Source organism: Lissotriton vulgaris, chromosome 7, assembly GCF_964263255.1.
Source record: "Lissotriton vulgaris chromosome 7, aLisVul1.2, whole genome shotgun sequence".
NCBI classification, from domain to species: Eukaryota; Metazoa; Chordata; class Amphibia; order Caudata; family Salamandridae; genus Lissotriton; species Lissotriton vulgaris.
This window is the reverse complement of record NC_141695.1, coordinates 592,839,637-592,852,702: the sequence shown is the minus strand read 5'-3', so window position 1 is coordinate 592,852,702 and position 13,066 is coordinate 592,839,637. Positions and strand designations below refer to the sequence as shown.

The following is a 13,066-nucleotide window of genomic DNA, read 5'->3' as shown; positions in this document are numbered from 1 at the left end:
AGAGGTGTTATTCTTGAATCGTTCATTCCTTTATTCGATTTTCATTATTCGCGCAGCCAAAACGTTTCGCCCATGTGTGGGCTACTTCAGGGCATCTAGATAGAAGTGTGGAAAACTTTCTTAACTACTCCCACTGGGGGATGTCCGTTGTGGGAGCTTTAGTTCATATTCAATCAATTTCTATACGGCCTGTAGTAGCTGTGCACAATTTTTGTTAAATTTGATTGTCTGTGTCATCGACGTACGCCGTGTCCTGGTTAAGCGAGGTTGTGCATCTTGTTGAGTAATCTGATGAAAAAGCGTCAAACCTAACAAAAAGTTTTGCAAACAGTATTTTGCCTGTAACTTATTACTTGTTCTGAGCCTTCCCTTATGCCCCACTTACTTCATGAAAGTTCTCATTCCAGCCATTCAAAACCTATTTGGTTCTTCTTTCCCCCACATCTTATCATGGGGATATTTTCCTGGCCTTAAGTACCTAGGGCCTTATTTATGAAGGACTTGCGCCGCCGGTGCGTCACTTTTAACATGGGAAAAAGTGACGCACCGGCGGCGCAAGTCCTTCATAAATAAGGCCCCTAATGTTCCTAGGAGTCTTGTGACAAAGTGCTTCATCACATGACGATGAACTGCTGTCTCATTAGGCAAGGGCCACAGTAGGCTATTCTGCTGCCAATTTCTTTAGTTTTCTGTAAAGAATTGCCAAAATGTTCTCAATTTTCAAGAAGGTATTTTACTGCCTAGTCATTTTACTAAGTGTCGAACAATGCACAAACTTTCTAAATGTGTTGTATAGAGACTCACAGATCTTAGACTTCATAGGATTAGCCCTTATTTAAATGAGATCAAGCTATTAATTCTCTCTGGGGCTCTATATTTCTTGCGTTGTCTGTGTAAATATGTGACTATGTACGCAGACTCAAGATTTTTAAGGGCTATCATTTCATGTGGTGAAAATATAAAAATATAAAAAAGAAGAGGAATCTTGTGACATGGTTACTCCTATGCTACACTCTTGTACTCTTATTACATGTTATTCTGACTTGGGGTCTCCAGGAATGACCTCTAATCTACAGTTTTCATATATACGGGTGAGTCAGGATTCTGTCTGTAGTAAAATCTATGAGATCTCATCATTTAATCCTGTTCTATGAGCTTACAAATGGTAGATCTATCTTTGCTCTTTCTCATATAGGGTTATCTCTGGATTTTTTTTTCTCTTCTTGTAGTTTTATTATTACCCATCTCCGGACCTGATTCACAGAACTAACTTAAGACAAAATCCTAAACCTACTACCATTTTGGTATTCACAGAAGGCACTTACTCATTTTGGTATTCACAGTCGGCACTTACTTGTTTTGGTATGTACAGAAGGCACTTACTCATTAATGAGTAAGTGCCTTCGGTGCAAACAAAAATGAGTAAGTGTACTTACTCATTTTGGTATGCACAGAAGGCCCTTACTCATCAATGAGTAAGTGCTTTCTGTACATACCAAAATGAGTAAGTGCCTTCTCTGAATACCAAAATGTGTAAGTGCCATCTGTGAATACCATAATGGTAGTAAGTTTAGAATTTTGTCTTAAGTTAGTTCTGTGAATCGGGCCCTCAAGTCCTACTATCCAAAAGTGCTGTGACATTTGTGCTGTACTTTGACCACACCACAGATTACTAGTGTTCGTAAATCCGGGTCTTTACCTTTCTCATCGTCATGCCTATGTACCTATGGTTGCATGGGCTAGTGATCAGGTGAATGACTTTTGTAGAATAGCAATTTGTATGCTTTCTTGAAAACAAGATTTTTTTTAAGTCTAGGTCAATCGTCTTGATCTTTGCTGTAAAACTACAGACACTACAATGTTCGCGTGGGTAATGTCTGACCAGCTTGGTGAGGCTTCACATAAAGCATGACATCACTCCTTCCCATGTCGGTTAGCGTGTCTTATATGCACAATTTGGTACTGCGTCTGTGTAAGAAGAGTTTTCTATTCTAAGATTGCCTGAGTTCAGAATTCTCCAATTCTTGTTGATGATCTTCTTTATATAATTTTCGGCTGTGTTAAACGTGGTGACAAAGATCATCCTCCCCTTTTCCTGAGTTCTCTGAATATTTTCTAAGGGACCTTTCCAATTTTGATTATGGCCTCTTTTTGTTGACCTATGTATGGTCTTCTCTGAATAGCTTCTTGTTTAAAGTTTGTTCATTAGCGCATCTGCTTGTTTTTGGAAGTTTTCTATTCTACTGCAGTTTTCTACAAAGACATAGGCACTGTCCGTATCGTAGGTTTTTTTTCAGGGATCTCGGATGGAAACTGTCAAACATAAGCAGGTTGTTTTTGTCTGTTGGTTTGTGATATATTTCTATATGTAGCATTCCATGTTCCACTGTGACTCTTAAGTCAAGGAATACAATGTTGTTATTGCTAGGCGTATGTTTGAATTTCAAATGGGGTCCAAGAAGTTCAGTCATGAAAAGAAGCGTAACATTGAATCCTGGCGACCTTCCCACACAATCAAAATATCATCTATATACCTCTTCCATAGCTTTATGTGGTTGACAAAGGGATTACTGGTGTTGAGTATTCCCTCCTGTTCTAAATGGTGTTCATACAGACATGCCACACTTGGGGGAAATGTGCTGCCCATTGATATTCTGTGTCCTTTTTGAAACAATATCCTGAAATTCAAAATAATTATTTGTCAAGGCCATCTTTGCGCATTTCAAGAGGAAATGTTGAGAGGTTCAAAAATTCCAATCTCTAGAGTAGAGGAGTTCCTCCAGAACTGTTAAGGTGACGCAAACTGGTGTACAGACTCTTGATATCCCAACTTATGAGGAGGCTTTTCTCTGCTTTGAACCATATGTCTTTGAGCAGGCTCAAAAGATCCTTAGTATCCTTCAAGTATGTAGGTGTACATTGTACCATGGGGCGGTGGAAGTGATCACAAAACCTTGATAATGGTTCTAATATAGAACCTATCCCTGAAACTATTGGGCATCCTGGGGGAGGAATTTTGTGCTTATGTTTTGGGCAGGGTATACAAAGACAGGATTGTTAGATCTATAATCACTATCAACTGAGCTTTGTGTTTTGTGAGATCCAGTTTCCTATTTTGGCCTCTTCCACTGTGTTCTTTATTTTTCCCTGAATTGAAGAGGTTGGGTCTGATTCGAGAGCTACATAATTCTTCCTGTCCTCTAGTAGGCAAAAACATTCTTGTCTGTAGCATTCAGTATTCTGGATCACAATCCCACTTTCCTTGTCTGCAGGTTTTATTGTGATCTCCAGGTCAGATGTCAATTCAGACAGTCCTGTATGTTCTAATTTTGACATGTTGTAGAAGGTTGTAATTTTCATTGGATCAGCCATTTCCACTTTCCTTGCAACTGCCTGTTCTAAGGCGAGAATTTCTTCTGGTACACTTTATGTAGGGGTGGTTGTTGGATGCGTTCCACCCATGTCCCCTGGATTTTTCTTTCCGTCTGCCTCTTTGTTTTCCTTTTTTTGTCATCTTCACTACTACAAGCTTTTGGTCAGAACAACTGCTTGCAGTGGACTGGTAATCCTCGCAATCATTGTCCTTTTCAAACTGGGGTTTGTATTGTGGTGCAGAATATGAATATACTTTCTTGTAGGAGAACCGTTTCATGTCCTTCTGAAGTTTCTGTGCTTTCGACTGAGTGAGGGAATCCCTAAAGTCTGTCATTTCTTGATTGATTTCTTCTAATCTTTCCTTGTATGACTTAATTGGTACCATGGTCTTGAGTTAATTCTCATTCATCTGTATCTTTATGGTCGGGGCATCGGAAAGTCCCTTGGCTTTTTTTACCATAGATCAATCATGGGTCGAGTGCCAGGCTATTAGTGACCAATCTTGTCTAAATGTTGAACCTCCAGAAATAAATTCTTGGTGCATTGTCCCTGGGAGCAACATTAGATTTTCAGTATTCCCTCATTATCACCCCATGTAATAGCGTCTTAGCCTGTATTATTTTAGGCTCACTCAGGATCCACTAATTTCTTTAGTGCATCCTCAGCTGTTTTTTAACTCCGCCAAGGTGTCTTTTGAAAATAAAATTAACCCTGAGGGCATCCTAGACTATTTACAGCTAGGATCCCACCCAATCACCAAAGACCTCCATTGGCTACCAAGGTGGAGCTCATCCATATACACTAAGTATTTGGGCGAGGACTCTATGATGAAGCATACTACTTGGAATCTTAGTGGTTGAGATTCCTTTTAATACTATATGGTGATCCCCTGGGGTGGTTACGGAGAATTCGGTTAAGTACAGCAGGGGGTTCCCTCCTGTTGTATTTGAATGGTTTGCTGTCTTGATGACATTTACCAGTAGAGTCGAAAGGTAGACTATTCATCCACCTGACTGAACCTATAAATAAACCACTGGACCTCTAAACAACCTAATGAACCTGTAAATAACCTACTGAGATTCTACTGGGCAGTCATTATCTTACACTGCCGCAACAATGGTTTCAGCCTGGTTGTGCACTGTGCTGTGTAAATATACACACTTTTACTGGCCCTCACTTTGTTCATGCGTTCTACCGCATCAGCAGTGTTATACTGAGTGCACACCCAATATATATTATGATCACTTCAATGTATAACCAAAGGTCAGGTGGAAAGCTGTATCAGAATTCTATATATCCAAAGGGCCATGACATGCGGACAAAAGGCGGATTAGGGCATTTCCCAGAGTTTGTTACCTGAAAGGGAGGCCATACCAACAGTCTGTATAACTAAGTGAAGACCATACCAGCGGTCTGTAAAACTGTAAATGGGAGCCAAGCCATCAGTCTTTACAAATGATAAGGAGGCCATGCCAATGGTCTGTAGAACTGTGAAGGGAGGCCATGCCATCAGTCTTTATAACTGAAAGGGAGGCCATGCCAGCGGGTTGTAGTACTGAAGGCCTGGCACAGACAATGGCAGCTCATAGTTAGTCAAAGGGAGAGCAGTAGTGGCAGTGTTGACTAAGAAAAAATATACCTTTGTAGTAATATTTAGCCTCACCAGGTAGTATAGAGAGCGCTTTGGTTGCTGCTTCTGTATTGGTTTGATGTTCTTATCTTCTTTTTATGTGTTTTTGTTCTAGGCATAAACAAGTCATGAATCCAGATCTGCTGATCAACTGTACCTTTTACCTCTGTAAGGGCCTGGTGTCCCCGATGGACCTTGTCTCCATCACCACCGCCTCAGGCAAGCGCATCTTTTCATTCCTGAGTGTGGCCTGGGGCTTTGTTTCTGACGTGGACATCGAAAGCGAGAAGTATCGAATGCTGGGCTCTATCCGCTTCACCATGGGCACGCTGGTTCGTTTGACGGCCTTACGCACATACAAGGGTCGATTATCTTACCTGCCAGCAGAGCAGGACACTGCTTCAGCCTCAATGACCAAACCTGGCCTGTTGGACCAAACCTCATCCCATAGTGAAAGACTCAGCCCTGCTGACCAGGTTCGCCAAAACACTCTCTACAACTTCTGCAACTCCAACAACATGGGCAAAGCAAAGGGTGGTGGGGGGCAACAGAATGGAGGTGACATTTTGAAGCTGGAGGACTCACTCATGGCACCTCTGGACCAGCCAGTGCCGACACACTGGACCGTGGTGAAGGAGGAGAACTTTGTTTTGTTCCTTGCCATCCAGCAGTCGCACCTTGGAGCCGACCTCTTCTCTGCCCCCATGGTCACTGGCCTTAGTGACAATCTTATCCACCTTTTCTATATCCCAGCTGGGATCCCAAGGAGCTCACTGCTCAAGCTTTTCTTGGCCATGGAGAATGGCACCCATATGACACACAACTGTCCCCACTTGATTCATGTTCCAGTCAAGGCCTTTCGTATTGAACCCTTTGGCTCCAAAGACATAATAACTGTGGATGGGGAGGTGATTGAGTGTGAGCCACTTCAGGGCCAGGTCCATAGTGGGTTGGGCAGACTTATCAATGGGGGAAGAAAAACTTAAAGGTTTTCTAAGTAATGCTAGAAACAGGTCATGTTAGATCCATATCAGAAGAGACAAAGCCACTGTGACGTAAGTATCTCTGGGATATTCGGAATTTGGACAAAATGTTTGGTTTCGTTAGAAGTGCTGGGAGAGGAGTGTGTAATCATTATGTTGCAGTTCAAACCTCACACAGAGTTGAGACACTGAGGTCCATTTTTAATTTTCCATGTAATGTAGCACAACTACCAAATTTATCCTCTTGCAAAATGGACACCTATACCTATTAAGCTCACCCTGATGCTGCTATTATCTCCTGAGTTCATGCATTAAAAGACTACTGACTTGTGTGCCACAGCATCTGTGTTTGCTGCATAGGAATTATACTGGAAGGAAACTCTTGCAGTACACATTCCTATGTCTAGACAAAAAAACCAGGATCCAAAGCATTGTATGTCTGCTATGCACTTCAGCACTTATGCAATGAGTTCTATTTTGAGAAATGAAAACATTTCTCCTTGTTAACACCTACTTCAGGGAGGTGTTTGTGATGCAAAACCTGATCTTCTGGCTATATCAGAAGATCAGGCTTTGCAACAAGACTTATGGGTGTTTGCACTGACTTGCCCAAGAAACATCCCAGTAATGCCCCTTTTGCACAAAGTTATTTTTCACTGAGAAAATGGCATCTTTCTAGCACAAAATGCCTTTTGAATGGGAAAGTAAATACCATGCACTACTTTGTATCGCTATGCACTGGTGCAGGGTCTTAGTAAATCTGAGTCTGGGTTTCATTGCTAGGCATTGTCCCGTCTAAGGCTGGCATGCCTCTAGGTGACTCAGGTTGTGAAGCTGGGCAAAAAGAGGCTGGTTCCCAAACGAACACAAAAAAGACCCATCGCATCCCAAAGAAAATGAAGAATTAATAGGAGCGGGTCTATGTTCATGGACATTTGGTTGGGATTAGGTTATGCATGGTTAACATGTCACACAAGTTGCACAGTCTTGGGCCTATTTACACGCGTCTCTTAGTCCAACTGGTGTACTAAACTGAATCAAAACTACCTCTAACAGAATTCACTGAATTGTAAAAAAAAAAAAAAAACCTGGTGCTAGTGGCCTGGAGGTATTGTGTAACAGTATGGCTGCAAACTATTGATGGCAAGTTGATAACTTCCAGATTGGTTGCTACAGAGAAATCTTTTGTAGTGAAATGTTATTATTTTCTTGAAATAAAGTGTTTGCTATTTTTGTCAGATCTCCATTGGTGCTCTCTTGACTTACAATTCAGAAGGTTCTGCATCTAATACTATCCGCGCACTCCTTACGAGCTCAACGCTCAACAATGGACAGGGGTGTCTAGCAGTGAGTAGGAAAGGACTCTTCAGTTAGCAGCAGGAAAGCAAGCCGGTCCAAGACAACCAGACGCTGAGGCAATGACTGCAGACTCACAAGTTGGCAATGCCTGTTGTGTTACACACAGAGGCTCTCGTTCCTGAATGGGTGGTATTTATAAGACTGGTAGTAAACAGTTTAGTACCCTTGGCAATTTACCATCTATTCCATTTGCTTGAAAAACCACCTGAATGTGACAAAAATATCACAGCAGTAAATACTGCTCTTCTGTGTCAGTGCCAAGGAGCTGGAGGTAGCAATACCGAGCAGATGCAACCAACCTAAATTTGAAGCAAATGGATCCGAATACAAGGCCAAACAGACTGGTTTTACAAATAGTTACAGAGGGAAATACGTTTTTTATATGCTAACGAACGCATCCTAACGCGTGCAAGAAGCACAGTAGCCATACCATACCAAAGAGCATTGATCTCTTAGAAAGTTTGCTGTTGTGTGAAATGCAGCAGTGGCATAACACTTGTGCCACGACTCCTAATACTAGTAGTAAAGACAGCCATACTTGTGCTGCAGTGGATCCCTCCCAACCCTAGGCCCCGGTGCTATTGCACATTGAAACAAGACCAGTGCGTTTTAGGCGGATCCCTCCTTTGAACGTCTCTTCTTCCTCGCCCAGAAGGCCACACACTCTGGAACTCAGTGCCTGCACAAATAAGAAGAATCGCCAATCACCCTAAATTTAAGAGAGCTCACTAAAAACCTGGGTTTTCCAATCTATGTTATCACAAGCTACAGATGAAGAATCATGTAAATTGTAACATAGGTATGCATGATGTTGTTAATGCTCACTTTCTCCTTAACATCCCATGCTTCTGCATTTCAACATAATCCAAACCGTTTTTGATGCATGTCTTTGAACTTTACGGATCTCACCCAGCACCTCCCATATTGTACATACTATATTCAACTTTCATCCAACCACACAATCTACAAAGCTCTCCAAATAACCCAATGCAATTTGGAGCATCTCAGCATGATAGGGTATTTACACTATGCAAATCCTACAAAACAAGACATTCAATAGATAACAACAATAGATATATAGTCCCTGTAATAATACGGGTCTCTAATTAATAAAAGTCTGCCCCTAATTATAATCATCGATTTGTGACGCACCCAGTCACTAATTATAAAGAAAAGACGTTGGAACTCAAGTGTAATTCAGATTTTCCACAGCGGGGGTGGGTAGAAAATAATGATTTCTTTTAAAGACACGAAGGCTGATATTATGCATATCCTCTCCATTGCCAACTCACAGCAGCAACTACAATAAACAAAAAGAACTTAGAATAGGAATCCCAGAACATTCATTCTCTATATAATCCCGTTTCTGGCAGCCATCTACCTTCTTTTGCTGCGAACATAAGATCCTTAGGCCTATTAACGCTTGAACATCCCAACAGGAATTACACTACAAGCTGGAACAACTTTCTTCCAGCCAGGGCCGGACTGGGAACCGAAACCGGCCCTGGCAAAGTGCTCGGCCGGCCTCCCCCTCCCCCCCCAGGGGGTGGATTGGGGTGCGACCGCGCTCTTTGCCAGGGCCGGTTTTCGCCGATTTTGTTACAGGGCCGTTTTTGCAGCTATGCTGCGAAAAACAGCCCTGTAACAAAAACGGCCCCCTGGGGCCCAAAACCGGCCCCCACCCATGCGGCCGACCGGGGGATTGCCTGGTGCCCGCAACGGCCAGTCCGGGCCTGCTTCCAGCTCTTCCTCCACTATTTTTTATTTTCTGTAGCCACCTGCTTCTAAAAAAAAATCTGAAACAGATTATAGGGTGTGCATAACATAGGGTGGGGTAATATCAGCCTCCATGTCTTTAATAAAATCATGATTTTCTACCCACCCCTGCTGCGGAAAATCTGAATTTTATGGCAAGGCACGGAAGCCAATATTATGCATGTTTAAAACCTTGCCATAGTATCCTCATCTCACACTCCACTGGCTTAAAATAGATTTTCTTAAAAACTGATTCTGTTGACAAATCTGCTGCCTCTAAAATACCTGTTAAATTACCTCCCAACAAAAGTCCTTTGGATGTCATATAATCCCCAGCAAAATGCGCCCCAAACCTAGTAAGATCTATTTCTGTTCTTTTCATAACTACCTTTAACCAACAAGCTAACCTGGGCGTAGACACTGTTTAATAAGGATGCGAAAAATAAATTAGTAACCGGGTTTCCACACTGCTTTGCAAATTCTCTGTCCTCCTTTCATAAGCATGCAAACCTCTCACTACACACAACTTTCTACTTTGATCCAAATTTGGATAAAAGATAGTACGAGCCGGTCTTACCCCTCTGCCGAGACTCAGAGTTGATTGCTTATTCCATACCCCAACTTTTGTTACCCTCCCGCCCCCTCCTTCTATTTTCTGCGACATGTATACTTTTCTATTTGTTTGAATTCAATAAACGGATATTAAACAAAAGATAGTGCAAGACTTAGTCTTAGTTCTTCTTCTGATAGTAAAGCAAATCCCCTCTGGCATGTGCCTTCGTGCTATAACCTCAAATGCCTTAACATCTGAGACCCTGCTAAACGATATTAGACAAAGCAGCATGACTAACTTAAAAGACAGATTTTTTAAATCCAAAAATTAATTCTCTGACCGACTTGACAAAATTTTGCAGAACAAGATACATGTCCCACAAAGAAGAATACTTTGGACCCGGAGGTGCCTTTAACCGTACACTCATCAACCATCTTTTAACTATATCATGCTATCTCGCTGACAAACCATCCATCAAATCATGAGCTGCCGAAATTGCAGATCTACTAATATTCACCAAACTGTACGATTTCCCCTCTAAGAAAACCTCTGTTAGGAAATAAACTACCTCTGATATGGGATCCAAATTCTGCGAATCACACCAACAAACACATCTCTTCCATGCCAATCTGTAGGCTTTTGATGTCCCTTGTGCCCAGGACTCCTTGTTGAGTTTTGAAGCTTCCAACAATAACCCTGACACCTGCAAGGCTCTCCCAAAATCAACCAACCCATCAACCGTAACTGCCCTCGCAGCAGTAACTCGTGTCTCTCTCTCTCTGCACTCAATACCAGGTCTGCTAAGTCCAGGGGAAGCACTGCTCCAACTGTCAATATCTCCATGACATCTGGATACCATGCCTGGGATGGCCAAAATGGTGCTATCAATACTCATTCTGCATTGTATCCTCTTACTTTCAGCAAAAACTTTTGAATCGAAGAAAAAGGAGGGAAAGCATAACCATGAAACTTTCTCCAATCTTACAGAAATGCATCCACCGCTTCCTTCTCTAGGTCCAGTTTCCAACTGTAGAATCTCTATTTCTGAGCATTCACCCTGTTCTCAAACAAGTCTACCATAAACAGACCCCACCTGTCGCTGATCGGCACAAACACCTCCATGTTTAACTTCCAATTGCTGAAATTCTTCAACTCCCTTGAATTCCAGTTCGCTATGGTGATTCTCATTCCTGCTATGTACTGTGCCTGAATCATAATATCCTTGCTCAGACAAAAATGCCAAAACCCCCTTGCTCAATCTGCTAACGCCTTTGACCATGGTCCTCTTTGTTGACATAACGTACAGCCAAGATATTGTCCATCTTCAATTGAACATAACATTTCAGTTCGTCCCTGAAAAAATTCTTGATCGTAAACGAGCCTGCCAACAACTCTAGATAATTGATGTGCATCTTCTTCTCTTGATACATCCATTTTCCCCCTGTCGTCAATGAACCACATCTTGCTCCCCAGTCTCATAGACTAGCATCCAACTCTATAACCAAATTTCGGTCCGAAAATGGCCCTTCCATTCCACTCTTCAAAATTTTGAAATCTTAAACACACTATTTCCTGTGCTGATTCTAGACTTAATTTTCTCCTGTTCACCACAAAAACCTAGATCCTCCAGCACTCGAACTGCAAGCACCCTATGTTCTTGTGCCAACTCCTTGCTTTGAAACATAATCAAGATGTCATCAAAATACACTATTAATCAGATTCCTCTTGTCCATGGCCACGTTTTTTAAACATTAAGGAGCTGACGTCAACACAAATGTTTAACTTTTGAATCTCCACATTATCCCCTGCCACTGAAACTTCAAATAATTCCTCTGTTCCTGACATACTGCAACTGTCAAATATACATCTTTCAGATCTAGTTTAGTTAGCCAATCCCCTTTCCTCAAGAGATCTCTCGACATATGAATCCTTTCCATGTTGAAGTCATTGTTTTGGACCCAGTTGTTCAGCTCTTTCAAAGTTATGACAGGTTTCATGTCTGTTTACTTTTTCTCCACTGGAAAGAAGTTGCTTACAAACCCAGTTTTCAAATCTCCAGCTTTCTCTATGGCTCCTTTTCTTACTAACTCCTTTACCTCCTGATCTACCATTCTCTCCTCTCTCTTTGAAATGTCAATGATTTTGGAGGTCATTCTTGTATTGGGCTTTGAACACAATCTATTCAATAACCACTCACAGTTTGTAACACCTATGGATTTGATGTTATCTCCTTTCACCGGTTTAAAAAATGGGCTAGTTTGCAACCCAATTTTTCCGGAGTAGACAAATGGTCTTTTCCCAAGCATACCTTGTTGCTTTGCCCTTCTGTCTCCTCTATATCTTCCTCTTCCCTTCTGCCTCTCGGGGTAGAATCCTGATGACTGGAATTCTGATGACTGGAATCCACTGGGTCTAATGACACGTGAAGAGGAACTTCGTGTGATCCCAAAACCATGGCCGGGGAATCGACCCTGCATTCTCCCGGACCCACCAAAAATCTTCCTAATATCTTTATGGGCCTGTGCGCACAGAGCTGCATTAGTGTTACCTAGTAAACACAGTCCTCACTGCACCCATTGACGCAGCTCCAACATATCTACTGCAGTCTCCTGCAAATATGCCCCCTCACATAAGTCAAATATCTTTGTACAAGGGTCCACCCATCAAGAAGGCAGTCTTGACACCCTTTTAATTCCTTATCCAGACCATGTCTGGTATCTGTCCCTGACTTATTATTATATCTAATTCAGGTGTATACACCACCTTATTGGCCAATGTAGGTCTTGGGCACTCTGATCGAAGTCTTGTCCTGACTTCTTTAGGCATTTCACACCAAATCCAATACTCAACATATTCATCTACATACCTAGTTGGAACCCACTGAGGAGAAAGTGGATGCTGAATTGTATGCAGGTCAAACATAAAACACTCCAGGGGATCCCTCTTTACTCTTTTCTTTACCAACTCTTCCTCCTCAGAATCATCTATATCAGATGAACTTGAAATTGCAATATCCCCACTTCTGAAAGATTCATCACAGGCAATTGCTGTGTGCTCTCTCTTACCAGCCATTATAGCCTTGTCACTCAACTCCAACCGAGTTGCTATCTGACACCCTTTTTGAGAAAACGCCCCTTTTTGTCTTAGAGACTTTCTCTTTCTGAATACGTTTTCATTTCTGATTCACTTTTTGACTACTACCTCCAGCTGTCTCCTTTCCTGTGACCTCATCAACAGACCAAAACTGTTCATCCTCCTTTCTATTTACAAACCTTCCTTCTATTTTCTACAAACAGTCATCAATTTTTTTGCCTAATTGTGTTGCCAAGACAGCCACTGCCTTGTTTACACAATCCTGAACCTTGTCCTTCTTCTGTCCACTGCACCATTACTCTCCATGAAGATAATTAG

General features: G+C 41.9%; 1 protein-coding gene across 1 annotated transcript in view; it reads left to right on the top strand.

The window, feature by feature from the left end:
• The window catches only part of SPHK1 (sphingosine kinase 1), a 102,372-nt gene extending 95,144 nt beyond the window's left edge, over positions 1-7,228 (top strand). Inside the window, exon 5 of the mRNA XM_086930689.1 lies at positions 5,121-7,228. Coding sequence (XP_086786815.1) covers positions 5,121-5,991 — 871 coding nt within the window. The 3' untranslated portion in view covers positions 5,992-7,228. The remainder of the gene's footprint in view (positions 1-5,120) is intronic.
• Positions 7,229-13,066: the final 5,838 nt, after the last annotated feature.